Source organism: Brassica rapa, chromosome A10 (genome assembly GCF_000309985.2).
Source record: "Brassica rapa cultivar Chiifu-401-42 chromosome A10, CAAS_Brap_v3.01, whole genome shotgun sequence".
In the NCBI taxonomy this organism is placed as follows: domain Eukaryota; kingdom Viridiplantae; phylum Streptophyta; class Magnoliopsida; order Brassicales; family Brassicaceae; genus Brassica; species Brassica rapa.
The window spans coordinates 1,327,781-1,352,325 of record NC_024804.2 but is presented as its reverse complement, the minus strand read 5'-3'; the positions used below and the strand labels follow the sequence as shown (position 1 = coordinate 1,352,325).

The 24,545-nt window shown below is 41.4% G+C and overlaps 7 protein-coding genes across 11 annotated transcripts; 2 read left to right on the top strand and 5 right to left on the bottom strand.

Moving 5' to 3' along the window:
• Positions 1–454: 454 nt before the first annotated feature.
• LOC103844284 (ABC transporter C family member 5) lies at positions 455–6,496 on the top strand. The gene is made up of 10 exons (XM_009121081.3): positions 455–711; positions 849–2,956; positions 3,036–3,356; positions 3,442–3,528; positions 3,717–4,418; positions 4,495–4,954; positions 5,031–5,245; positions 5,328–5,697; positions 5,781–6,020; positions 6,109–6,496. The coding sequence occupies exons 2-10, from the start codon at positions 938–940 to the stop codon at positions 6,219–6,221; spliced, it is 4,527 nt and encodes a 1,508-aa protein (XP_009119329.1). The 5' UTR covers positions 455–711; positions 849–937; the 3' UTR covers positions 6,222–6,496.
• On the bottom strand, positions 6,343–11,187 carry LOC108870213. 2 transcript variants are annotated; one of them, XM_033282432.1, is made up of 3 exons: positions 10,453–11,187; positions 10,105–10,189; positions 6,343–8,641 (listed from the first exon to the last, which is right to left on the bottom strand). In XM_033282432.1, exon 3 carries the CDS (start codon positions 8,208–8,210, stop codon positions 6,885–6,887), a length of 1,326 nt encoding a protein of 441 aa, XP_033138323.1. In that variant the 5' UTR covers positions 8,211–8,641; positions 10,105–10,189; positions 10,453–11,187; the 3' UTR covers positions 6,343–6,884. The 2 variants fall into 2 exon arrangements, with proteins under 2 accessions (XP_033138323.1, XP_033138322.1); XM_033282431.1 differs by having other exon boundaries at positions 10,105–10,186.
• On the bottom strand, positions 8,852–9,289 carry LOC117129008 (glutathione S-transferase T2-like). Its single transcript, XM_033282286.1, has one exon. It carries the CDS (start codon positions 9,287–9,289, stop codon positions 8,852–8,854), a length of 438 nt encoding a protein of 145 aa, XP_033138177.1.
• Positions 11,188–11,778: 591 nt separating the features above from the next.
• Positions 11,779–14,570, top strand: LOC103844288 (subtilisin-like protease SBT1.2). Its single transcript, XM_009121084.3, has one exon. It carries the CDS (start codon positions 12,027–12,029, stop codon positions 14,361–14,363), a length of 2,337 nt encoding a protein of 778 aa, XP_009119332.1. The 5' UTR covers positions 11,779–12,026; the 3' UTR covers positions 14,364–14,570.
• On the bottom strand, positions 14,523–16,130 carry LOC103844287 (auxin-responsive protein IAA10). Its single transcript, XM_009121083.3, has 4 exons — positions 15,625–16,130; positions 15,070–15,380; positions 14,884–14,995; positions 14,523–14,798 (listed from the first exon to the last, which is right to left on the bottom strand). The coding sequence occupies exons 1-4, from the start codon at positions 15,945–15,947 to the stop codon at positions 14,729–14,731; spliced, it is 816 nt and encodes a 271-aa protein (XP_009119331.1). The 5' UTR covers positions 15,948–16,130; the 3' UTR covers positions 14,523–14,728.
• LOC103844286 lies at positions 14,548–18,850 on the bottom strand. The gene is made up of 6 exons (XM_009121082.3): positions 18,712–18,850; positions 17,397–18,476; positions 15,625–16,858; positions 15,070–15,380; positions 14,884–14,995; positions 14,548–14,798 (listed from the first exon to the last, which is right to left on the bottom strand). Exons 1-3 carry the CDS (start codon positions 18,815–18,817, stop codon positions 16,377–16,379), a joined length of 1,668 nt encoding a protein of 555 aa, XP_009119330.1. The 5' UTR covers positions 18,818–18,850; the 3' UTR covers positions 14,548–14,798; positions 14,884–14,995; positions 15,070–15,380; positions 15,625–16,376.
• Positions 18,851–19,137: 287 nt separating this feature from the next.
• Positions 19,138–24,508, bottom strand: LOC103844289 (pre-mRNA-processing factor 39). 4 transcript variants are annotated; one of them, XM_009121086.3, is made up of 13 exons: positions 24,291–24,508; positions 23,817–24,073; positions 23,572–23,681; positions 23,205–23,434; positions 22,471–22,638; positions 21,538–21,925; positions 20,941–21,084; positions 20,662–20,814; positions 20,453–20,569; positions 20,104–20,334; positions 19,726–20,010; positions 19,545–19,637; positions 19,138–19,460 (listed from the first exon to the last, which is right to left on the bottom strand). In XM_009121086.3, the coding sequence occupies exons 2-13, from the start codon at positions 24,040–24,042 to the stop codon at positions 19,359–19,361; spliced, it is 2,247 nt and encodes a 748-aa protein (XP_009119334.1). In that variant the 5' UTR covers positions 24,043–24,073; positions 24,291–24,508; the 3' UTR covers positions 19,138–19,358. The 4 variants fall into 4 exon arrangements, with proteins under 4 accessions (XP_009119334.1, XP_033138293.1, XP_009119336.1 ...); XM_033282402.1 differs by lacking the exons at positions 23,817–24,073; positions 24,291–24,508 and having other exon boundaries at positions 22,775–23,434; positions 23,572–23,591; XM_009121088.3 differs by lacking the exons at positions 23,572–23,681; positions 23,817–24,073; positions 24,291–24,508 and adding an exon at positions 22,775–23,103 and having other exon boundaries at positions 23,205–23,437.
• Between the last annotated feature and the right edge of the window lie 37 nt (positions 24,509–24,545).

The window sequence follows — 24,545 nt, the reverse complement described above, 5'->3', positions numbered from 1 at the left end:
ATCTATCTCCACTTTATCATACAAAAGTGAATTTAAACGTTCAATATGTGTAGTACCGCACGGAAATCACATATATAAATTGATAAATATGATTAAGTAATGTAATTTGAAAAAAAAATAGAGACTGACATGTAAATCTAAATAATTAGTATTTGTTAGACATATACTCACGTGTAGCACGAATATTCCATTGTATCAACAATGTAATCGAGAGAATAAAAACGTAAAAAGCGAAACATGATTCATTGCTTAGTAAAGTATTTAATCATAGACGCTTTTATTGAAAATAGTGGTCAATAAATACACTAGTTAATGAATATATAATCACCATAAAGACAAATGAAAAAAACGAAAGCATAAGAGTCAGATTACAAGCAAGCACACTCGCATTTGTGACATAAAAGACGTCAAAAGAAGACACCCATCGTAACTAAGCACGACCCTTTAAGTATTGATTAACACACCAACTAATACAGACGCGAAAGGAGACGCCTTTATTAATCCCCAATCTTGGTTCTTTTTACAATCGAATCGACTCATAAGGGATCTAGAGAGAAAGAGAAGGAAAGATCATCTCTTTCTTCGAGTTAATTTTCAATTTAAGCGGAAAGAGAGATCTTCTCTGCTTCTTCGTCTCTTTGATTCTCCTCGAGTGACGACGTCTGCTTTCAGCTGATTGGTCTCTCTCTCTCTCTGATCTAACCAAAGCTGGTAAGGACCAAAAGCACCAACGTGCTTCTGGCGATTTGATTATTACGTGTTGCCTATGCAGAGAAACTCTATTTTGTTTTGATTCGCAATGTGTCGATAAGATTCATCTCCTCTGTTTCTTTTGTTTTGTTTTGCAGCTTGCGGTCTTTGGGGATGCTCGTTATAGCTCGAAGAATCCGCCGGCTGATCTCAAACAAACTCTCTCACAGTCACAGATCATTCAATCATGGATTTTAATGAGATCTCGTCCTTCTTTATAGATCACCTCCCACTATTAGAGCTCTGCTCGGTCCTCATCAACCTCACGCTCTTTCTAGTGTGTCTATTCACTCTCTCCGCGACGCAGATTCTCATCTGCGTCCGGAGAGGCAGACTCTCTAAGGAAGACACTGTCAACGTTAATTTAGAAAGAGAGGCTAACGACGTTAGTTTCGGGACCGTGTTTAAATTTTCTCTGCTATGTTGCGTCTATGTGTTAGCCGTGCAAGTTTTGGTGTTAGTGTTTGATGCGGTTAGTGTTATTAGAGGAGCTGGTGACTGGTTTACTCTCTGCTTCCCAGCTTCTCAGTGTTTAGCTTGGGTTGTTATCACCTTCTTAGCTCTCCATTTGAAGTATAAGCCGTCGGAGAAGCTACCATTCTTGCTGAGGGTATGGTGGTTTGTAGCGTTCAGTGTTTGTCTATGTACTTTGTATGTGGACGGGAGAAGGCTAGCGGTTGAAGGCTGGAGAGGTGGATGCTCTTCTCACGTCCTGGCGAATTTAGCCGTTACTCCCGCTCTTGGTTTTCTCTGCTTCGCCGCGCTGAGAGGTGTTTCCGGTATCGAAATTCGTCTAACCTCTTCTGATCTTCAAGAGCCTCTGCTTGTGGAGGAAGAAGCCGCTTGTCTTAAAGTGACGCCGTACAGTACAGCTGGACTTGTTAGCCTAGTGACATTGTCTTGGTTGGATCCGCTTCTCTCAGCCGGGTCGAAAAGACCGTTGGAGCTTAAAGATATCCCTCTTCTCGCGCCGAGGGATAGAGCCAAGTCGAGCTACAAGGTGTTAAAGTCGAATTGGAAGAGATCGAAGTCTGAGAATAATCCTTCTTTAGCACGTGCGATTCTCAAGTCCTTTTGGAAAGAAGCGGCTTGCAATGCAGTCTTTGCTGGCTTGAACACTCTCTTATCCTACGTGGGGCCTTACATGATCAGCTACTTCGTTGACTATCTCGGAGGGAAGGAGATCTTCCCTCACGAAGGATACGTCCTCGCGGGGATCTTCTTTGCCTCCAAGCTTGCGGAGACCGTCACCACGCGTCAGTGGTACATGGGGGTTGATATCTTGGGGATGCACGTTAGATCAGCTCTAACGGCTATGGTATATAGAAAAGGTCTCAAGCTTTCGAGTATAGCCAAGCAGAACCACACGAGCGGGGAGATTGTGAACTACATGGCGGTTGATGTCCAGCGCATAGGAGACTACTCGTGGTACCTTCATGATATTTGGATGCTTCCGATGCAGATAGTCCTCGCTCTCGCGATCTTGTATAAAAGCGTGGGGATAGCGTCTGTAGCTACGTTGGTCGCGACGATAATCTCGATTCTTGTGACCATTCCTTTGGCTAAGGTTCAGGAAGAGTATCAAGATAAGCTGATGGCTGCGAAAGACGAAAGAATGAGGAAGACGTCGGAGTGTCTTAGGAACATGAGGGTTCTGAAGCTGCAGGCGTGGGAGGATCGGTATAGAGTGAGATTAGAAGAGATGAGGGAAGAGGAGTACGGTTGGCTTCGGAGAGCGTTGTACTCGCAGGCCTTTGTTACCTTCATCTTTTGGAGCTCACCGATCTTTGTATCAGCCGTTACATTCGCTACTTCGATATTCCTAGGCACTCAGCTGACAGCTGGAGGTGTTCTCTCTGCTCTGGCGACGTTCAGGATCCTCCAGGAACCGCTCAGGAACTTTCCTGATCTGGTTTCGATGATGGCTCAGACTAAAGTCTCTCTTGATAGGATCTCCGGGTTCTTGCAGGAGGAAGAGCTTCAAGAAGACGCAACTGTTGTTATCCCACGTGGGAATTCGAATGTAGCTATAGAGATTAGAGACGGTGTGTTTTGTTGGGATCCGTTTTCTTCAAGGCCGACATTGTCAGGAATTCAGATGAGAGTGGAGAAGGGTATGCGCGTGGCTGTCTGCGGCACGGTTGGCTCTGGAAAATCAAGTTTCATCTCTTGCATCCTCGGAGAAATACCGAAAATCTCTGGTGAAGTAAGTTAATAGGTACTTATTTTATTATTCGCTGACAAAAAAAAAATCATTAATCTTTGTGATGATGATTGTTGTATAGGTTAGAATATGTGGTACTACTGGGTACGTGTCACAGTCGGCTTGGATTCAGTCTGGTAACATTGAAGAAAACATTCTATTTGGCAGTCCAATGGAGAAAGCAAAGTACAAGAATGTGATACAAGCGTGTTCTCTGAAGAAAGATTTAGAGCTTTTCTCACATGGTGACCAGACCATTATAGGAGAGAGAGGTATAAATCTCAGCGGTGGCCAGAAGCAACGTGTACAGCTCGCAAGGGCGTTGTATCAAGACGCTGACATTTATTTACTAGACGATCCTTTCAGTGCTCTGGATGCACACACTAGCTCTGATTTGTTTAGGGTAAAATAAGCAATTCCATAACCACAAATCTCTTCCTTTTTTTTTAATATTTTGAATGTGAAATGGTAGTTAATGGCTTATACAGGATTATATTCTATCTGCATTGGCTGAGAAGACTGTTGTTTTTGTGACGCATCAAGTTGAGTTTCTTCCTGCAGCTGATCTAATATTGGTAAGATACTCCTTTTCTTGATTTTCCTACGCATTACTACTGTTGGTCCTTTAGAAATGCTAAAGAGTCTCTTATAGGTGGCTATGATGAACTTGTCTCTATTGTTGCAGAGAGGTAAAACTGTTGTTCAAACCATTTCTCTTATGACAAGTTCTGAAAATATTTTGTTTGTTTGTTTTGTTTCAAAGGTTATGAAGGAAGGCCGGGTTATTCAATCGGGTAAATACGATGACCTGCTACAAGCAGGTACTGACTTCAAGGCCTTAGTGTCTGCCCACCATGAAGCAATCGAGGCAATGGACATCCCAAGTCCATCCTCAGAAGACTCTGATGAAAACCCAATCCTGGATAGTTTGGTCATGCATCATAACTCAAAGTCAGATATTTATGAAAACGACATCGAGACTTTGGCAAAGGAAGTCCAAGACGGTGGATCCGCTTCGGATCAAAAGGCAATCAAAGAGAAGAAGAAGAAAGCAAAGCGTTCCCGGAAAAAGCAGCTTGTTCAAGAGGAAGAGAGAGTGAAGGGAAAAATCAGCATGAAGGTGTACTTGTCATACATGGGTGCAGCGTATAAAGGGCTTCTGATTCCTCTGATTATACTGGCGCAAGCTTCTTTTCAGTTTCTTCAGATTGCTAGTAACTGGTGGATGGCTTGGGCGAATCCTCAGACCGAAGGCGACCAGTCTAAAGTGGATCCTACGGTTCTTCTCGTTGTTTATACTGCCTTAGCTTTTGGAAGCGCCGTGTTTATATTTGTGCGAGCTGCTCTGGTTGCCACTTTTGGTCTAGCTGCTGCTCAGAAGCTGTTCTTGAATATGCTTAGAAGTGTGTTCCGAGCGCCAATGTCGTTCTTTGATTCCACTCCTGCTGGAAGAATCTTGAATCGAGTATGTATATGTAACCAAAAAAATCCACACTAAAAATGTTATTATCACCTTCTGATTAATGTCATTGTGTACACAGGTTTCGATTGATCAAAGCGTTGTGGACCTTGACATACCATTTAGACTCGGCGGGTTTGCTTCAACAACGATACAACTATTTGGAATTGTCGGCGTCATGACCAACGTCACCTGGCAAGTCTTCCTCCTTGTTGTTCCTGTAGCGGTTGCTTGCTTCTGGATGCAGAAATATTACATGGCTTCTTCAAGAGAACTGGTTCGCATTGTTAGTATCCAGAAGTCTCCAATAATCCATCTCTTTGGAGAATCAATAGCTGGTGCAGCCACGATAAGAGGATTCGGCCAAGAAAAGAGATTCATCAAGAGGAATCTTTATCTTCTAGATTGTTTTGCTCGACCTTTCTTCTGCAGTATCGCTGCTATAGAGTGGCTTTGTTTGCGCATGGAGTTGCTTTCCACGCTTGTGTTTGCTTTCTGTATGGTTTTGCTCGTTAGTTTCCCACATGGAACCATTGATCCAAGTGAGTATCTCTAACTCCATCGGCAAAACATCAATCCTTTGTTCCTAATCTAAGCTGTTTGTGTTGTGATATATAGGTATGGCAGGGCTTGCTGTGACATATGGGCTTAACTTGAACGGACGTCTATCACGGTGGATACTTAGCTTCTGTAAGCTTGAAAACAAAATCATCTCCATCGAAAGGATCTATCAGTACAGTCAGATATTAAGTGAAGCACCAGCAGTTATAGAAGATTCCCAACCGCCTTCCACATGGCCTGAGAGAGGAACAATTGAGCTTCTTGACGTTAAGGTACTTACTAAGCAAATACATCTCTGTATTCACTTTCTTTCTTTCAATGTGTTCTTATTGTATTGTTATTTCCTTTGTTAAGGTTCGTTATGCTGAGAATCTTCCAACGGTGCTCCACGGGATAAGCTGTGTGTTCCCTGGAGGAAAAAAGATTGGTATTGTTGGAAGAACGGGAAGCGGAAAGTCTACTTTGATTCAAGCTTTGTTTCGGTTGATTGAGCCAACTGCTGGAAGAATAACTATAGACAACATTGATATCTCTCAGATTGGTCTTCATGATCTCCGTAGCCGCCTCGGTATCATACCTCAAGATCCTACATTGTTTGAAGGAACAATCCGAGCGAATCTTGACCCTCTTGAAGAACATTCAGATGATAAAATCTGGGAGGCTCTTGATAAATCCCAGCTTGGAGACGTTGTTAGAGGGAAAGATCTAAAACTCGACTCTCCAGGTAACTAATTGCACCAATAAGGTGCTTATGTTATAGATATTTTTTCGATTCTTTGTCCTGATTCTTGGATTTGAAACATGAAGTGCTGGAAAATGGAGATAACTGGAGTGTTGGACAGAGACAGCTTGTGTCACTTGGAAGAGCATTACTTAAACAAGCAAAAATACTTGTTCTTGATGAAGCAACAGCATCAGTAGACACAGCAACAGACAATTTAATCCAGAAGATTATCAGAACCGAGTTTGAAGACTGCACCGTCTGCACCATTGCTCACCGGATCCCAACTGTTATCGACAGTGACCTTGTTTTGGTTCTCAGCGATGGTTAGTCATATTATAATACAAAACCAAGAAACATGTATTTTTGTTCTTCATATAATTCAATGTTGTTTTTTGTGGTATGTGGTTGCAGGTAGAGTAGCAGAGTTTGATACTCCTGCGCGGCTCTTAGAAGACAAATCATCCATGTTCTTGAAACTGGTGAGCGAATACTCCTCAAGATCTAGTGGGATGCCTGACTTGTGATCATTGATGTTAAAAATTGAGGTTAGGGGTTAAAACTGAAAAATGTGGCAAAGCTTACAGTCTCTTAAGTAAGAGAGACTTTCCACTGGGTACAAAAAAAAGGGAATGACATGATGCAGTCTTCGCGCTCATATACTTTTAAAGCTGTTCTTTTGAACATTGAAAGAGACCTTTTTGTAAGGAACACAGCTTCTGTGGTGATCTTTTTAAATGTTATTGGTAATCTGCAAAAATAGTTCTTTTTGCCGTTTAGAAATGATTATTATTAATTGTTATTATGTAATAAATCATACGATGAAGCAGTGAAAAAATCTTAAACAATGACGTCTGCGTTTAACATAATTTTAATCCATGTCTATCAGCAAACACTGGTATTAGAGCATGTTTATCCCTTGGATCCTTAATGGATTTCTTAATGATTATTTAACTATATAAGTGTACATTAGTGGACTTAAGAACTCTACTAAGAAATTGTTTGATTTTGTGCCTCCATTGGTAGTTTCTTAATTAAGGGTTCTTAAGAAAAAAAAAAAATTTTAAGACAATTTTATTTATTAAATGAAACATAATTAAAGAAACATTTTCAAGATAGGATTTTAAATAAAAACATAAAAACAAAGATTACTAAAATAAACGAGAAAATTTAGAAAGAAACATCTAAATTCAGTTGTTGTCTTCATTATGTCCAAATTTACGCCATATATGTTCAACCAAATCAGCCTTCAGTTGTCGATGTCTTTGTTTATCACGAATAGTAGTTCGAACACCCATCATATTGGCAATATTTGAAGGCGTGTCCGTAGAATACGTGAGATCCACATGTGAACCTCCGTTGTCTTCTCCTTGTTCGAACTCTGAAACATCAAAATGACGGTATCCATTTCGTTCATCTTCAACTATCATATTATGGAGTATGATACATGCTCTCATAATCTTCCCGATTTTGGCTTTATCCCAAATACGTGCTGGATTTTTAATAATCCCAAATCGAGCTTGCAAGACTCCAAAAGCACGCTCAACATCTTTTCGGACACCTTCTTGATGTTGAGCAAATAAAGCCGCTTTCGGACCTTGTGGTAGTGAAATAGATTGGACAAAAGTTGCCCATTTCGGATAAATACCATCGGTGAGATAGTAAGCCAAACGATACTCGTTTCCATTGACAGAGAAAGTAACTTGCGGAGCTTGACCGTTTATTATGTCATCAAAAACTGGTGAGCGATCAAGAACATTGATATCGTTTAAAGTACCTGGAGGTCCAAAAAACGCATGCCATATCCATAGATCGTACGAAGCAACCGCCTCTAATACGATTGTGGGTTTAGCCGAACCACGTGAATATTGCCCTTTCCAAGCGGTGGGACAATTCTTCCACTCCCAATGCATACAATCGATGCTTCCTACCATCCCCGGAAATCCACGTTGCTCACCAATATAAAGTAGACGTTGAAGATCAGCCGGTGTTGGTCTTCGTAGGTACTCAGCGCCGAATAGATTTATTATTCCTTCGACAAAATGTTCCACACATAACCGAGCAGTAGTTGAACCGAGTCGGAGGTATTCGTCAACAGCGTCAGTCGCAGAACCATACGCCAAGACACGAATGGCTGCTGTACACTTTTGAAGTGCAGAGAGACTACGCCTTCCGAGAGCATCTTTCTTTTCTCGAAAGTATTCAACTTCATTAGAGAGTCGATCAACAATACGCAGGAACAATGGCTTGTTCATTCTAAATCGTCGTCGGAATAGATTTTCAGGATATGTTGGATTTTCACTGAAATAATCATTCCATAAACGTTTATCGCCTTCTTCCCGGTTTCTTTCTATATGAACTCGTTTTTTTCTTGTTCTTCTTTCCACTTCTTGATCACCATTATTATTGGCTAAATTCTCGAGTGTTTGATCAAAATAGTCATCAATATATTGATTAAAATATTGATCAAAACTTTCATCATCTTGTTCGAAAGTATTATGAGAAGAAGAAGCCATTGAATAAATATAGTTGATTAAAAAAAAAAGAAGAATAGCGTTTCCTGAGAATAGCTATGAGAAGATGAGATGAGAAAGGTGAGTGTTTGGTAATTCGTAGGAGTTGTGATTAAAAAAAAAGAAGGATAGCGTTTGGTGATTTACAAGCTCTGAAGAAGAGAGTTTGGTGAAAAGGTGAGAAGAAGTTTTGGTGATTACAATGGATGGTGAATGAGATCTTTATATAGAGCAAATGACTAGTATAGATTACAACATCTCGTGACTTGTTCTCGTGTCACATAAATACAAACATTAGTAAAAGACATACAACCTTGTGACCACTTGTGACACATACATACAAACATAAGTACAACACCCGTGACACATACCAGCTTGCGACCTCACCCGTGATCATCTTTGTCTTGTGACCTCTTGTCATCATCTTTGTCTCTCTGCACACAAATAAAATGACACAGCAGATGAAAGATCACACCAGAAACATGAAACATAAGAGAAATTTTATAACACAACAACAATTTTATAGAAGAACAGAGATTTTAAAACACAACATATCACAACAACTTGAAACATACAGAGAGAAACATGATACATAACAAGAAAACTAGAGGAATAACATAACAACAACTTGAAACAAAGAGGAATTAAACATCTTCAAAGACTCGATTTATTAGCTTCTGCTTTAGAGCTTCTTCAGCTTCAGACAGTGGGTCTTTTTTGGAGATGAGACTTTCAAGCAAACGTTGCTTCGAAAGTCTCTCTTGAACGATCAAATCTCTATCTTTAATAGAACACAAGGTTTCAAACTTAGCTGTTCCTTTCCCTTCCTGGTGATCTCCTATACTTCTCTTACCGCTTGCTGCTTTCGCCGCCTTAACACCAGGAGGTCGTTGTGTTGCTTGATCACAGAGAGGGGAAGTTGCTCCATCTGATTGTGCTCCATCACACTTTCTCTTCTTACCGCTTCCAGTAGTCTTGTGCGTTGCAGCTTCACACCATTTCTGGTCGTACCTCAACTCCTCCCAAGCATGGTGGAGGTTAAATTTTGTTTTATGGTCGTTGGCAAAGATGGTGTGTGCCATTTTCACAATATCGGCCTCACTCTGACCACTTGTTTTCTGTCTTGCCACCTTTGCTTACACTGAATGGGCTCTATCTTCTCACCCCTTTCCACCTTTGGACTTGCTGCGTAGTACTCTGCAATGCGTTGCCAGAAAGCTCCTGCTTTCTGTTCATTGCCCACCAAAGGGTCTTTACTCGTGTTTAGCCAGGCGCTAATGAGGACTAGATCATCTGACACTGTCCATTTCTTTCTTCCTCTCCGCTTTGTTGGTGACTCTTCACAGAAGGTAGAGGTTTCAGTAGGGAGTTGAGATGAACCGTGTTCACCCCCATGTGAAAAACGTGCATTAGGAAAGGTTTCAGGAAAGCCAGTATCTTGTTGACTGTTCAACAGCTCAACAAAATTGGTAGAATCCATATCCAAATATGAGAGAAGAGAGGAAGAAGAAGAAATGTGTTCGCAGATGAAAAGAAAGAGAGAAAGGTGCTGTTTTAATACGAGAGAGGAGAGGAAGTTTGTGTTAGGTGGCTTTTAATTAGCTTTACTCTTTGAGTTTATTTGAGTTGAAGTGATTAGACAAGTATCTAACAAATTAATTAGATAGCACACATGGTGTCAATACTATCTTACACAAGCATTGAACACAACCATTAACCGCAAGCATTCATCACAACCATAACCTAAATCTAACCAGCATTTATTAAGCAGTCTACTATGAAGCCAATTATATCTAACCAGACAAAACTAATTCACAACTATGAGCAATACTATCTAACCAGACGAAACCAATTCACAAAAAAAGCAAAAAAATTCTATGAAGTTTTGGACACTTACCTAACCGAGAGTCTCAAGTAGTGTTTCACACCCTTCACCTCCAAGAAATAAGCTGTCTTTGGCTCCTCACTCAGATCTTTGCCTCCTCACATGATTCATCAACACAAACCAAAGCAAATAAGAAGTTGATCTATAGAGAACAATATACAATAATACAAAGCCGAACTTCCAATCATTTACTAGTTTGCTAGATTAAGAACTAGCTAATTGAAATCTCAATCTAAACGAACTAGTCTCAATATTTACCAGTTTCAATCTCAATCTAAACTAACTAGTCTCCAATGTTACCAGTTTTAATCTGAACTAACTTAATACCAAAATTACTGAGCCAAAGTTATAAACATTTACCATTACTGAGCCAAAACAGAAGACGGCATCGCCGCTTTGATGACTACCGAGACACTCGTCGTCCGTGGTGGGTTCTTCTGCCGGAGAAGACGTGAAGCGACGGAGGAGACTTCGTCGGGACTGAGAGAAGACAGCGGAGACGCCGTAAGGACCGCCACAGTCTTCATCCTTGGTGGATTTTGATCCTTCTTCTGGCGGTGAAGACAAGAGAAGACGGAGGACGAAACAAGAGAAGACGTTCGATCGGTGGTGGGTTTCGATCCTTCTACTACCGGAGATGACGAGACCATATGGAGGAGACGCCGTCTGGATCGCGATAGCCGTCGTCATTGCTGTTGCGTTTTGATCGGTTGTGGGTTTCGATTGGTGGTGGTTTCGATCGGTGGTTGTTTCGATCGGCGACGGAGAAGATGAAATGACGAGAACCACGACGGAAGATCGGTGGTGGAGTCACGGTCGTGGGTTTCGATCTATCGTCGGACCACTTCTTTTTCGTTAACGGAGAAAACGAAGAGAGATGAGAGAATGAAGTGAGGAGAGAAAAAAAGGAAAACAGAAAAGAAAATAGAAAAAAAAAATACTTTTGCCTCTTGTGCTGACACGTGCCTCTAAAACCCCCCTTATTACCGATCACAAAAATCCCACATTAAGGATCGATAATCTCCTTTTCCTTTTATTTTGATTTAATTAATTCATTTCTTTTGGCTAAGGATCCCATTAAGGACTTGCGATAAACATGGTCTTAGTATTTAGTTATTTACCATACTGAACAAGACAAGGCAAAGCAGTAGTGTAAATGGGCAATTAATTGGGCTTGAAATTATCAAATAGAGCCCAATAAGATAGATACACGACGTTGTACGAAAGACGCAGTACCCGAGGGAAAAGACAAGGCGTGTGCAGCGTGCATGTATAAATGCACGTAGTGTGTGAACACTCAACCCGCTGCTGCATTAAATTTCTTTCAAGGCTTCAACGGTCACATTTTTTACTAGTATTAAAGACATGACTTATTATTAAAATGGTTCTTTGTTTTCTTTTTCGATTTTAAACCCATTGCTGATGGTTTATTTTATTAAATACAATATCATATGGTTGTTTAGTTGACTTTTAGATGAAATTGCAAGCTTAACCAACCAAATAAATCTTTTGTTTCACACTAAGGCTACACAGACTAATACTACAATGCAATAAACTCTAACCAGAACATCTCGTGAACAAAAAAACTCCCAAAAAAGACAGTGACACAGAGACAGTCAGACAGAGACAGTAATAAGTCAGTAACCCTTACAAGTGAAAAACCTTAAAACAACTTCCACAGTTCCACTTAATAGTTTCATGTCCTTCCTTCCCCAGCTTTGAAACTCTAAGAGAGCGGCAGGGGAGAGCTCTTACATCTGCAACACTACAAATGAAACTCGTGATGAAGAGCTCTTACTCCTCACGAGCTTCATCATCTTCTTCCTCCTCTGAATCCGTATCCCATCTTTTGAATCCTCTTCACTCTTCTTTAAATACTCAAACCATGCACTTCAAAAACCACCACACTAAAACAAAAGCTCTTCTCTGCAATAATGGAACCTAAGACTCTCTTTGTCTTCTTCACTATCTTTCTTCTCTTTGTTTCTTCTTCCTCAGAATCCCTAAAGAAACAGACTTACGTCATTCAGCTTCACCCTAATAGCCAATCAGCTAAGGCCTTTCCCTCAAAGCTTGATTGGCATCTTTCTTTTCTTCAAGAAGCTGTTCTAGGTATTGAAGAAGAAAACGAAGACCCTTCTTCACGGATTCTCTACTCTTATGACTCTGCCATTGAAGGATTCTCAGCTCAGCTAACCGAGTCAGAAGCCAAAACTCTAAAGAACTTACCCGAAGTTGTTGCAGTAAGACCTGACCATGTTCTCCAACTCCAAACCACTTACTCCTACAAGTTCTTGGGACTCAACGGTCCAGGACCCTCCAGCGTCTGGTCTAAATCCCGGTCCGGCCAAGGCACAATCATCGGTGTTCTCGATACAGGAGTCTGGCCCGAAAGCCCTAGCTTCGACGATACAGGGATGCCTTCTATCCCAAGCAAATGGAAAGGTGTTTGCCAAGAAGGAGAGAGCTTCACTCCCTCAAACTGTAACAAGAAACTAATCGGCGCTAGATTCTTCATCAGAGGCCACCGCGTAGCTAACTCTCCTTTGGACTCACCAAACATGCCTCGCGAGTACATATCCGCACGAGACTCCACGGGGCACGGCACCCACACCGCCTCAACTGCTGGCGGCTCCTCTGTTTCCATGGCGAGCGTTCTCGGCAACGGAGCCGGCGTGGCTAGCGGGATGGCGCCCGGAGCTCACGTGGCGGTGTACAAAGTCTGCTGGTTCAACGGCTGTTACAGCTCAGACATTCTGGCGGCGATAGACGTAGCGATACAAGACAAAGTTGACGTTCTATCCCTCTCCCTAGGCGGTTTCCCTATCCCTTTGTATGATGACACTATCGCCATAGGTACCTTCCGCGCCACGGAACATGGAATCTCCGTAGTCTGCGCGGGTGGCAACAACGGTCCGCTCGCTAGCTCGGTCGCAAACACAGCTCCTTGGGTCTCAACAATCGGAGCGGGCACGCTCGATAGAAAGTTCCCGGGGGTGGTTAGGTTAGCCAACGGGAAGCTACTCTACGGAGAGTCGTTGTACCCAGGGAAAGGGATAAAGAAGGCTGAGAGAGAGTTGGAGATTGTCTACGTGGCCGGAGGAGACAAAGGAAGCGAGTTTTGCCTGAGAGGCTCGCTTCCGAGAGAGAGTGTACAAGGGAAGATGGTGATATGCGACCGTGGAGTCAACGGGAGATCTGAGAAAGGACAGGCCGTTAAAGAAGCGGGCGGCGTCGCGATGATCTTGGCTAACACCGAGATTAACCAAGAGGAGGATTCCGTAGACGTTCATTTGATACCCGCTACGTTGATCGGTTACGAAGAGTCTGTTGTTTTGAAAGGTTACGTGAGGGACACGGTAAGGGCGAAAGCTAGGTTAATTTTCGGCGGGACGGTGATTGGGAGGTCGAGAGGGCCTGATGTGGCGCAGTTCTCAGCGAGAGGACCGAGTTTGGCTAACCCTTCGGTGCTTAAACCGGATTTGATCGCGCCAGGTGTCAATATTATAGCCGCTTGGCCTCAGAATCTTGGACCGACGGGGCTTCCTTATGATTCGAGGAGAGTTAACTTCACTGTGATGTCGGGAACTTCGATGTCTTGTCCGCACGTGAGCGGCATCACTGCTCTTATCCGGTCCGCGTATCCGAGCTGGTCTCCTGCTGCTATCAGATCTGCGATGATGACGACGGCTGATTTGTATGATCGGAGAGGGAAAGAGATTAGGGATGGGGATAAACCGGCGGGAGTGTTTGCTATTGGAGCAGGGCATGTGAATCCGGTTAAGGCGATTAACCCCGGGTTGGTTTACAACATCCAACCGGTTGATTACATTGCTTACTTATGCACTATTGGGTTTACTAGATCGGATATTTTAGCGATCACTCACAGGAACGTTAGCTGCGGCGTGGTACTGAGGAAAAGTCCCGGTTTTAGTCTTAATTATCCGTCCATTTCGGTTATTTTTAGACGTGGGAGGACTAAGGAGATGGTCACGAGGCGTGTGACTAACGTTGGGAGTCCTAACTCGGTGTACACTGTGAATGTTAAGGCTCCTATGGGGATTAATGTGATTGTAAAGCCTAAGAGGCTTGTGTTTAGTCACGTTGATCAAACGTTGAGCTATAGAGTTTGGTTTGTGTTGAAGAAGGGAAGCAGAGGAGAGAAGGTGGCTGATAGCTTTGCTGATGGACAGTTGACTTGGGTCGACTCTAGGAATGTGATGCAGCGAGTTAGGAGTCCAATCTCTGTGACCTTGAAGAATTATCATTGAGAGCCAAGGAAAGAAACATTTTCATTCTATTTCAAAAGTTGGTTTTAGGGGTTTTTATGCTATAAAACCTTTAGGAAAAGTAGTAAAAAAAATAAGGAAAGCTACATTTGAGTTGTGAGTGAAGCTGATTTATTGATTGTTGTTTGTTATTTTCAGCACTAGCTGTATTTCATTTTTCATATTCTTATAAACGAAACTTTTGTTTGATATTCACAAACCACTGCAGACACTATACTCATAAATACATGTGTATATATATATGTGTTCTTGTCTTTTTTTTTATCTCCACGTTCCATCATTTGCATCTTACAAAGAAGATGATTTCACCCTTCAGCTGAGAATGTCTTCTCAGAGAAGATGAACCCCTACTTGCCACCTCCAGTCTCACCTGATCTTCTCATGATTCTCAGTCTTTTCACGCACCCAAGGAACATCCTGAGAAAGAAAGAAACGAAAAAAAAACATGAGGAAGCATATTAAATACACAAGACGAATGGGGAGGGACAATAAAATATCATACAGCCAAGGAACATCTCCTACAAGCATCCAATCTCCGTCTTTATCTTGATACGTTATAATATATTCTGATGAGCCATCTAGCAGTTCTGAAGCACGTGTTGTTTCCTTGCATCCTACAAATTTGATCAATCATAAACCCATCCACCACGAAAGTACAAAATAAAATAAAATGGAATGAAGAACTGACTTGTTGTTGTTACAGAAGAAGGTGTGTGGAAAAACATTTGTTCCAATGTTTTCGCCAAGGCTTCATAAGAATCAAGAGCATTGAGATCAATCTTCCTTCCAATTATAACTCCGTCCATTGTAACCTTCACAAGCATTGGAGATTTGATGAATCCAACCTCATCGTTCTTCACTGCAGCCACCACGCTGTTTTTTGTTGTTGTTGTTGTTGTGTCCTTTTGAATGTCGTCTTCAGTGGGCACGGACTTTGCTTGGTTGACCAAACTGTTGATTCTGTAAGTCCGTAGAGGCGGCCACCCTACCGCAACTTGTCTGCTCCCATTACCAAAAATAAATCCAAATCAGAATACATAAACATTAACAAGGAATACACAAAAGACCTATTGTAATTTGTAACATTAAAAATGTAATTCAAAATATTTCAGATAATCTTACTATATGATCTGATCCTGTGATTAATTCAATCTCACAATACAAAGAGTTCTAAAATAAATTTTGTGACAAATCATTTACATATATTGAGGTTATAATATAAAGTCTATGAAAATGAAATTACCCTTTTGAGGCAGCCGCAGAAGAATCAGCAGACCGTTTCGTCCCACTTTCTTTGGTCAGAGACGAAGACGAAGAGGAAGCCAAAGATGAAGAAAAAGACCGAACCTTTGATGAGTGATTCCTACTTCTGTTCAAACCAATGCTAAGACCCAGAGCTAAGTCGATCTCTGTTCCCGCCACCGTCTCGTCGGGGGAACAAGAATCCTCCGACGACAGAGCCACGGCGGCGGCGTTGTCGTCTTCTCCTTCTTCAGCTGGTGATGATACTCCGATCATCACATTCACCGAGCCACTTGATGAACAACCATCTCGGAAACCACTCATCGTTTCCAAAAATCAATCAACAGAGAACAAACAAGCTGGAACTCAAATTCAATCGAACGAATAAAAAGGTTTCAACTTTTAGATTCCCTCTAGAGACAACAGAGTTCCACGAAACAGATCAAAAGAAACGATCTTTCTCATAAAGAGAGAGAGAATAAAGAAAGAAGGAAACGGTACACGAATGTGTGGGTTTGGTCGGGTTTGTTCGTCTAAATAAGTAATCAGTAAAGCGTTTTCATTAATTAAATTAATTTTAAAATATAACAATATGGGACCCATCTGTATCCCCTTCCGACAACAAACTTAAAGTCTTATCGTTAAACCTACGCTAATCGTAACTAAAACCTTTGCGTAATTAATGCTTTACGTAAAATTAAGCTTTCTTTCTTTGTCCCTTTTCAACAAATTTTAACTTTTTTTTTTACAGTTTCACCATCTTTCATCACCGTACCAATTATTCTTCTCCTTAGGACCCGTCGGACCTTCCTCGCCGGATAACTCCACCGGAAGCTTCCTCAACACATTACCCACCGTGACACCAACCGTCCTCGGAAACCGACTCGCAAGCCTCTCAATCTCCTCCCTCGAGTCGTACACAATCTTCGGCCCCCACTCTCTCATATACTGCAGCCACGGCGGTTCCTTCACCACCGCGCCGAGATACTCCGCCGCGACGATCTCGTACCTTGAGCTGGAATCAACAAAGAGATCGCTACGTGCTGTGTCGTTCCTTATCCCGATCCCAAGCGTCGTTGAACCTTGCAAGTAAACACCTGCTCTAGGAAAGCTCGCGTGGCCGTGTTTCGACGAGTACACGACGGCTTTGTTGGTTCCGGTGACGAACTGTAGATCGTAACATTCGATCCACTCGCCGCCGCTGTGTTGAGAGAAGTAGATTGAGTAGAGTTCACCTGCACGGCCAAAAAAAATTTAGAGGCCATTAATATCTCTTAAGAATTAACAAAAATTATAATTTGAGGCTACTAAAAGCCTTCCAAAAAAGTACTAAAACTAGGCATGCGGATCGGTTTCTTCTGGTAGTTTAGTTCGGTTAGTTCGGAATTTGGTTAGTTTAGGTCAGTCGAAATCTCACCGAAGTGAACTAAAAAAGTTTGGTTCGTTTTGCGGTCAGTTTGGTTAAATTTCCGGTTTAAATTGAATAGAATTCAAAAATATCGGTTATTTTGGTTATTTGGATTATTTGAATTTGGATTTTGGTTACTCGGTTCGGTTATTCGATTCAGATTCTGGCTAGTTGGGTTCAAAAATTTCAGTTAAAATTGATACTATTTGAATTTGTTTTAAAAAACCAAACTAACCGATTACCAACCGAACCGAAAACCGAATTAAATTTTTTTGTTACCAAACTGAACCAAAAATTCGACCGAACTAACCAAAGACCAAACTTTTCTGTTCGGTTTGGTTTAAAATCAGTGCATGTTCACCTACCTGAGTAGTTGCTGATTCTGAGAGTGAAATGTTCCCAGTCACAGACGTGTTGGCCTATACTGATCAAGGAAACATCGATGAGTCCTAGCTTTAAAGTAGCTGGTCCGTTGAAAGGACAGAAGATCCAGAAGACAAGATCCGTGAACGTCCCTCCAAGAGCTGGCTTGACGTGCACGTAAAGCTTCGAGCTTTCGATGTTACCTCTCTTGACGTGATCATCATCAAACGGCAAGTCTATCCAGTACTGCTTGTCGTTGCTTCCTCCTTGAGGCAAGTTCGAGCCATTTTCATCGATGAGTTCGCAAATGGGATTACCCTTTTGGCATAGGACTGCACCGTTGCTGAAGAACCACGAGACAGAAGATGGTAAGTAGGTTTCGTCAGGGTGGAAGATTAGTGTAGGACCGTAGTGTTGGATCAAGGCTTGAATCTGATCAAGGTTCGGCATTGCGTGTAAACCGGAATCTAGGTTTTTCAGACAAGAGATACTGAGATGTTGTTCTCTGGAGACAAGGCGAGTTCTGCAGAAGAAAGTACCTGTAGAGACACCTTTTCCCCACATCCCTCGGTCTGAAGGACGAGTTCTCCATATAAACAAAGGAACTGTTAAAGATTCCGAAACGGCTGTGACGATGAGTTTGTGTGTTTCGCATTTATCAGTGAGATCAGCTCTTACGCATCTAACTTCATTCAACTCAGGTTTCGCGGAGCTCTTTGTGACGATAAACCCCATTGATTTATAACCTTCAGGAGGCTGCGGTAACCAGAAGTAACCATTTGATGAATCATTTGAGCTCCAGACCGGTGTAAAATCAAGAGGTTCGGCTAATGCAGGTTCTTGTTCTAGTGAAGCTGATAAGTCTCTTGCAGCGAGAAGATAGCCTCTCAAGGGATGAGAATCAGATTGACAGTAGTGACCTAAGCAGTGGAAATCTTTAGGTAAATGTCCTTTTGGTTTGTAGAATGAAATGCACTTGTTGTTGTTCTCTGTGGATCTGTATCGCCATATGAATTCAAAGTCTGTGATTTCGATGACTTCTAGCTTGCCGAGATTGATCGTTCCGGAGCCAAAGCCTTGACCTGATGATCAGTTTCAAAGGATAGATTGTTAAAAACGCAATCTTCTAATTAACCATTTGTTGGAATTACATTAGTGGATACTAGATCTCATGAAATAATATGTTTCAAGAAGTTGAGCCAGGCAAATAGGTGTTATTAGATCAAGAAGCAGAAACCATCTTAGCCGAGGAAACCTAAAATTGAAAACTTGATATTTGAAATCGCTGACAAAAACAATGATTGGAATCTGAGGTACCTGGAGGCCATTGAGGGATAGGAGCCGGAAGAGAGAAGGTTTCAGGGTCCTTCAATGGCCGCGAATCACTGACATTGTCCCAGTGGAGACATTTGTAACCTAACATTCCTCTATCTGATCTTGAGAAATTCTAATGAGGGAGAGAGATTAAAAGTTTCTTCTAACTAGAGAAACATGTTGTATATTACTTCTGGGGGAAGAAGTTATCGCATTTGTTTTCACGACAAATAACTTAACAATCAATGACACACACAAACTGTTTAAGCTAAAAAAGAAAACTATGTTTTAGCTTGCAAGAGAGGTTATAGATTGACCGGTTTTGTCGTTCCAAATAAGCGAATGTGTAAGAATTAACGCGCGGATATCGTTACTCTGTTCCGACATCTTTCAAAAAGTCATCATTTAAACCGAACTAACCGGTTCATCGATTCAAAAGTCTCCTGTTACAGTCTGTATCATTACCAGCGAAATTCAAGAACCTTTTACGGATCAAGCAACTGAAAAGTGAAACTCATGTGTCACTGACCGAGAACATAGACATGTAAACATTCAGACGCGAGTCAGATATGCTAAACTTGAGTAGCTAAGGAGGAGATGGTTTATATAGATCTCATAACAAAAACGAAAGAAAAACAACACCAACAGGCTCAGTAGTAAGTGTTGTAGTAAGCTTGAGGAGCAGCAGCAGTGGGTTGCTGGACCGGTGCTGCACCAGCAACAGGAGGTGCGTAACTCTGTGCTGGATATGCCTGTTTTCACAAAAAAAAAACTGATTCCATTAGAACCTCGTGCTAGGCTAGGAGTTCTAAACATTTACTATGAACATTGGTTACCTGAGCAGGATATGCGCCATAAGCAGCAGCTTGTGGCACTGGTGCTGGTGCTTGTGGAGCAGTATAACCAGCGGGATATGCACCATACGCAGCCTAAAACGTTTATAATGTGAACCATTAGAAGAGTAAAAACATATACACTAAGGAAGTAGATGATTTGGTTTATTTTTTAATAAATTACCTGCTGGCCATAGGCGGGGTTCCATTGTTGTGGTTGTGCAGGAGCGGCTTGTGCTTGTGGCCAAGTCTGAGGCTGTGCAGCGTATCCACCAGACCATTGAGACTGTGCAGACGCTGGCTGAGCAGGAGGAGTGCCGTTGTATGTTTTCGCCATTTTTGTCCTATCAGAAGATAGAAAGTCATCTGCGCTACGCTTTCTCAGCTCTGACGTGCTCCGGCGAAAGAGTTTAGCGTGTTGATCTTCTGCCTTTTTGATGGTCTTGACATCTCCAAAAAGGCCCAAGAACTGCAAAGCCATACACACATTTGGTATGAAACCCAGTAAAATAGATACTTATAAGCTTTTAGAAGAAACGATTGGTCTTTCTGGTACTGTTACCTCTACATATATCAACGATAGCTCTTCTCTCTCAGTGGAGCTTGCAACGTTCTGGGCATCTGAATTTGGATTTATAACCTTCTCAACAAATGGCGCAAGGTAATCAATCTGTCTTGGTGCTGGTAGAAAACTCTCAAAATGAAGCACTGTTTCCAGGAGAGGTTTTGAAGGCTGCACGTGGTCAAGTGCTTCGACTAGAATCTTCCTAGCTTTCTCAGCGTCCCCTGAAACCTGAAAGCATTATTGAAAAAGAGGCCAAACCCATTAAATATTCCTTCAACAAAACTAAACAAACTTAAGTTCAGAACTAGGTTTTATGAAATCTTCGTCAGTAGACAACGTGACATACCAAATATGAAAATCTTGAATACTGAGCATACAGCAGCGGCAGTACTGTGGAGTTCTCTTTTCCCTTTTCAAGAGCAATCACTTGCTCATACAATGCGAAAGCATCCTCAAGATTTCCCTACGAATAAGATTAGGAGACGAGTAAATCAAAAGTAAAGCGGTGATAGTCTATAATAGTCCTTCAATTACTACATGGTCATGAAAGCTTACTTGTCGCTGTTCCATGTTCGCATGTTTAATCACTGCTTCAACAAGTCCGGGAGAAATTTCAGAATGCACTAATTGGAATGCAGCTCTTGCACCAGCTATGTCCCCATTTTGCTCTTTTAATCGAGCAGCAAAAAGGTGAATTTCTGGTTGTCTCTGCCACAGAAACGAAGGGAAATTAATAACCAAGAAAGCAAAAGAAGAGTCTTAAGTTATGCTACAAAGCAATTGTAAATAGCGCGACAAAACTACCCAAACAGGCTAGCGAAACACATTTCATACCTTGACAAACACTTGAGTTGCTCGAGCAAGGGCGTTGTCTGCAAGGTCCATACTTCCACTTGTTTCCATGCTTAGTACATATCGAATCCAGTATTCAGGGTAATTTGCACATGCCACTAGACATCTTTCATATAGCTTGACAACCTATTGGAAAATAATCGAATGTAAAACATATATGATGATCACTACGCCAAAAAAAAATAGATATGTAAATATAGAAACCAAAAAGACGAAATCCACAAGAAATACTCTACAAGTCGAACAGAGGGCCCCTCACATACAGAGGGACCCTCCTTGCCTGTCAGACAGATTGTTAGGAAGACACCTGCATTAATAACATTGGTACTTTTAACAACAAAGATAACTCATGTACCTAAATATCCAATGTGAAATATTTAGCCTTAAAGTTACCAAATCTGAGTCTCATGCGTTGGTCTCAGTTATTTCCCTTTAAAAACTTGCTTGATCCAATGGAAACCCAATAAAGCATATGATGCACCAGATACTACTTAACTGTAAGTCAGTGATATTACAGAGATACGACTTAATCTACAAAACACTCGTATCTTCACATAAAAGAGAGTTAAGCAATGGTACCTTATTAAAGTCTCCATCCTTCTCTATGAAATCCAGATAGTTATGCCAGTTCTCTAGCTCTGCAGCATTGAGAGGCCGCACATGGAAATATGGCCTTCTTATAGCCATTTCAAAACCAATGATCTTGGATTCAAACTCTTTGGCTTTAATATACATGGCTTCTCTGATGGCAATGTATTTCTTCAACTCCTCGGGGTCAGTTGAACCAGCAGTTTCCAATTTGGGAGATTGTTCGGAGGAACCATCAGCTTGAGATTTTTCTTCATCTGCCTTTCCATCAGACTCAGATGGTGCAGCTTTAGAAGCATCACTAGCAGCTGCAACTGCCGCAGATTCCTCGGCACTCCTTAGTTCTGACAGAGGCCTTGTTTCGGCTAGTTCCTTAAAGCTGTAGCAAGAATCGCACTTATCAACAAATGAAAAAGTGCCAAAACGAAAGGGGTAACACACACATCAAAAAGACAATAAAACTTTTGAGCATAATCTGAGAACCTTGGCTAGTACTAAATAATCGGAGAAAGGACAGGGAAGTAAGGAGCCGAAGCAGATGAATTTAAAAATAAGATTTGGCACTTCAATTCAGTTTATCAAATGTATGACCATAGTGCATCAATATAGTGTATCCTCAACTTAACAACTGCAATACAAATGAAAAAGTGCCAAAACGAAAGGTAACACACACATCAAAAAGACAATAAAACTTTTGAGCATAATCTGAGAACCTTGGCTAGTACTAAATAATCGGAGAAAGGACAGGGAAGTAAGGAGCCGAAGCAGATGAATTTAAAAATAAGATTTGGCACTTCAATTCAGTTTATCAAATGTATGACCATAGTAAATATAATGTATCCTCAACTTAACAACTGCAATACAATGAATTGACTATCCAATTAAGCGTGGAAGAAAATGTTCATTGAAATCAGTTGAACTTACTTGGCGAAGTATCTATCAAGATTTTGAATAGGATTTTCCAATATTTTGGTGTAAATCATGGTAACTCGGCTCCAGTCCTGCTGCATGCACTCATACTCAATGTATTTGTCCCACAATGGAGACGACAGAAAATCAGTCCCAACGTAAACTAGAGCTCGTTCAAAAAGCCTGCAGTACCATCAAGAGTAAAAAGAAGGTCATATATGCTGAAAGACACAGACACGTCCAAGCAAAACACACAAGTTCTATGGTGAAAAAAGGATTCACTCTTTGAATGCAGGAATCTGCCAAACACTGCATTTACCTTCCTAGAAAAAGCATACCATGGCCAAAATCGAGCAATCAGGGGCTACCTAAGCCCAAAACTGGTTGACATCTTCCAAGCAGCATTTCGCACATGGATGCACTTCGGGGGAGGGTGAAAATTAAACAATATATTTTTACTTCAAAATTTCAAACCAGAGAGTATAGAGCACCAAAAAAAACGGAGCAATTTCAGAAAAAAAAGTTATCAGATAGCTATGAAGAAAGGCACGAAAGCTAATGAATTGCATTTAAAAAAAAAAGAGAAGTATTTCTAAATTAGTTACATCAGATCTTTCCGCCACAAATGAGAGGACTTGCTGTAGCAATCTAAGAAAAGGGTTAGACGGTAAAATCATTTTGTTAAGGTAACTGAAAAATCAACCAGGCTGTTAAATACACATACAAATAGAAGAATAAGTATTCGTTACCTTCTAATGGTGTCTGGATCTCCATATGTATTGATGGCAAAAGTGCAATAATGAACCCAAATGTCCACTGAATATGTCACCCCCTGCACTGCTCTTTCGTAAACCTCCACGACTTTGTCCATCGCCCCCACACGAGCCTCATGATCCGCGTACTTCTTCCAATAGCCATAACACAAAGGAAATTCAGCTAGAAAAGCATCATACACCTTCCGAATTTTCGCTATATTGTCCTGTAATAAAACAGCAAGGAAAACATTACCAATCTTGATCAAAGTAATAAAGGACCCGAGACAACACTTGGCAAAAGATATAGAAAGATGAAGGCGACTAATGGCTGTGAAAAGATGAGTATTATATTCACACATACCTGAGCTATCCTCTCTGTCTCGTCAATCAGGGCAGTCCAAGCATTGAACTCTGAAGAATTAGCCCTTACAATACTCCATAGGCGCTCCTCTTCCGGTGAAAGAGTAGATACTGTAACAACAGAAAAGGAATAAGCAAAAGGATCCTATCATCGAAGTCAACATCAGGTTCTAGTAACAATGTCCCCTCAAATTTTGTTTCAATTCGTAAAGACTCATACACAGGATTGAAAGAACAAGTGATTACCAGCATTGTCTCCATGCTCCGCTCCTGGAGCTGTTACAGCCACCTCATCTGATGCCTTTCCATTCTCCACTGGCGCACTTGAACCACCTTCAGGGCCAGTCCCATTGACCAAAGAAGCGTTTTCTTGCCCTGTAGATTCCACAGTTGTAGCAGCAGCAGAAGTATTATAATCTCCATATGGTGCAGAGGTATATCCCTGGGCAACCATGGCCTCGCTGTCTCCCATAACTTTCTTGAATCAGACTCGTAAACCGAAACTGCTCAGCTCGAAGAAAACAAGTTCAATATCAGTGGTAATCAAACAAAAACTCACTATATCTTCCTACTAATCACAATTCGGATAGCTGAATACGAAATTTTCTCACAGGACAAAGCAAACCCTAATTATAACCCAAGTAAATCACAAACCGAATCGATTTGAGCTAACACTAGTAGAATTCTCAATTCATAGTATACAGAGGGAAGGATACGAACCTCGGAAGCTGAAGAGGAAGGTCGCTTCGTTTCAAGAAGTGATTGGAATCAGTAAACGCTCGGAGCTCTCAAGTTTTTTTTTCGATTTCGTGTTTGTTTCGTTTACAGGAAGAGGTTATAGGGTTGGAGATGGAGACGACGGATTAAAACGAACGGGGTGTGCTTGTGTGTTGGTCGGTGCACTGTAAAGATTGTGAGAGATTAAATCTGGACCGTTGACAAAAATAAATAGGCCTTCGAACTTTCCTTAACGGG

Excerpts from the sequence above, each read along its gene's own strand:
- LOC103844284 (XM_009121081.3), top strand. The coding sequence starts at position 938 with ATGGATTTTAATGAGATCTCGTCCTTCTTTATAGATCACCTCCCACTA. Across the intron at positions 3,529-3,716 it reads CTGCAGCTGATCTAATATTG|GTTATGAAGGAAGGCCGGGT; the intron begins GTAAGATACTCC and ends TTTGTTTCAAAG. Across the intron at positions 5,246-5,327 it reads TTGAGCTTCTTGACGTTAAG|GTTCGTTATGCTGAGAATCT; the intron begins GTACTTACTAAG and ends TCCTTTGTTAAG.
- LOC108870213 (XM_033282432.1), bottom strand. The coding sequence starts at position 8,210 with ATGGCTTCTTCTTCTCATAATACTTTCGAACAAGATGATGAAAGTTTT.
- LOC117129008 (XM_033282286.1), bottom strand. The coding sequence starts at position 9,289 with ATGGCACACACCATCTTTGCCAACGACCATAAAACAAAATTTAACCTC.
- LOC103844288 (XM_009121084.3), top strand. The coding sequence starts at position 12,027 with ATGGAACCTAAGACTCTCTTTGTCTTCTTCACTATCTTTCTTCTCTTT.
- LOC103844287 (XM_009121083.3), bottom strand. The coding sequence starts at position 15,947 with ATGAGTGGTTTCCGAGATGGTTGTTCATCAAGTGGCTCGGTGAATGTG. Across the intron at positions 14,996-15,069 it reads TTCTTCTGTAACAACAACAA|GATGCAAGGAAACAACACGT; the intron begins GTCAGTTCTTCA and ends TCAAATTTGTAG. Across the intron at positions 14,799-14,883 it reads GTAGGAGATGTTCCTTGGCT|GATGTTCCTTGGGTGCGTGA; the intron begins GTATGATATTTT and ends TTTCTTTCTCAG.
- LOC103844286 (XM_009121082.3), bottom strand. The coding sequence starts at position 18,817 with ATGTTAGGTTACAAATGTCTCCACTGGGACAATGTCAGTGATTCGCGG. Across the intron at positions 18,477-18,711 it reads TATCCCTCAATGGCCTCCAG|GTCAAGGCTTTGGCTCCGGA; the intron begins GTACCTCAGATT and ends ACTGATCATCAG. Across the intron at positions 16,859-17,396 it reads CAGAATCAGCAACTACTCAG|GTGAACTCTACTCAATCTAC; the intron begins GTAGGTGAACAT and ends TTGGCCGTGCAG.
- LOC103844289 (XM_009121086.3), bottom strand. The coding sequence starts at position 24,042 with ATGGGAGACAGCGAGGCCATGGTTGCCCAGGGATATACCTCTGCACCA. Across the intron at positions 23,435-23,571 it reads AGACAGAGAGGATAGCTCAG|GACAATATAGCGAAAATTCG; the intron begins GTATGTGTGAAT and ends GTTTTATTACAG. Across the intron at positions 22,639-23,204 it reads GATCCAGACACCATTAGAAG|GCTTTTTGAACGAGCTCTAG; the intron begins GTAACGAATACT and ends ATGGTACTGCAG.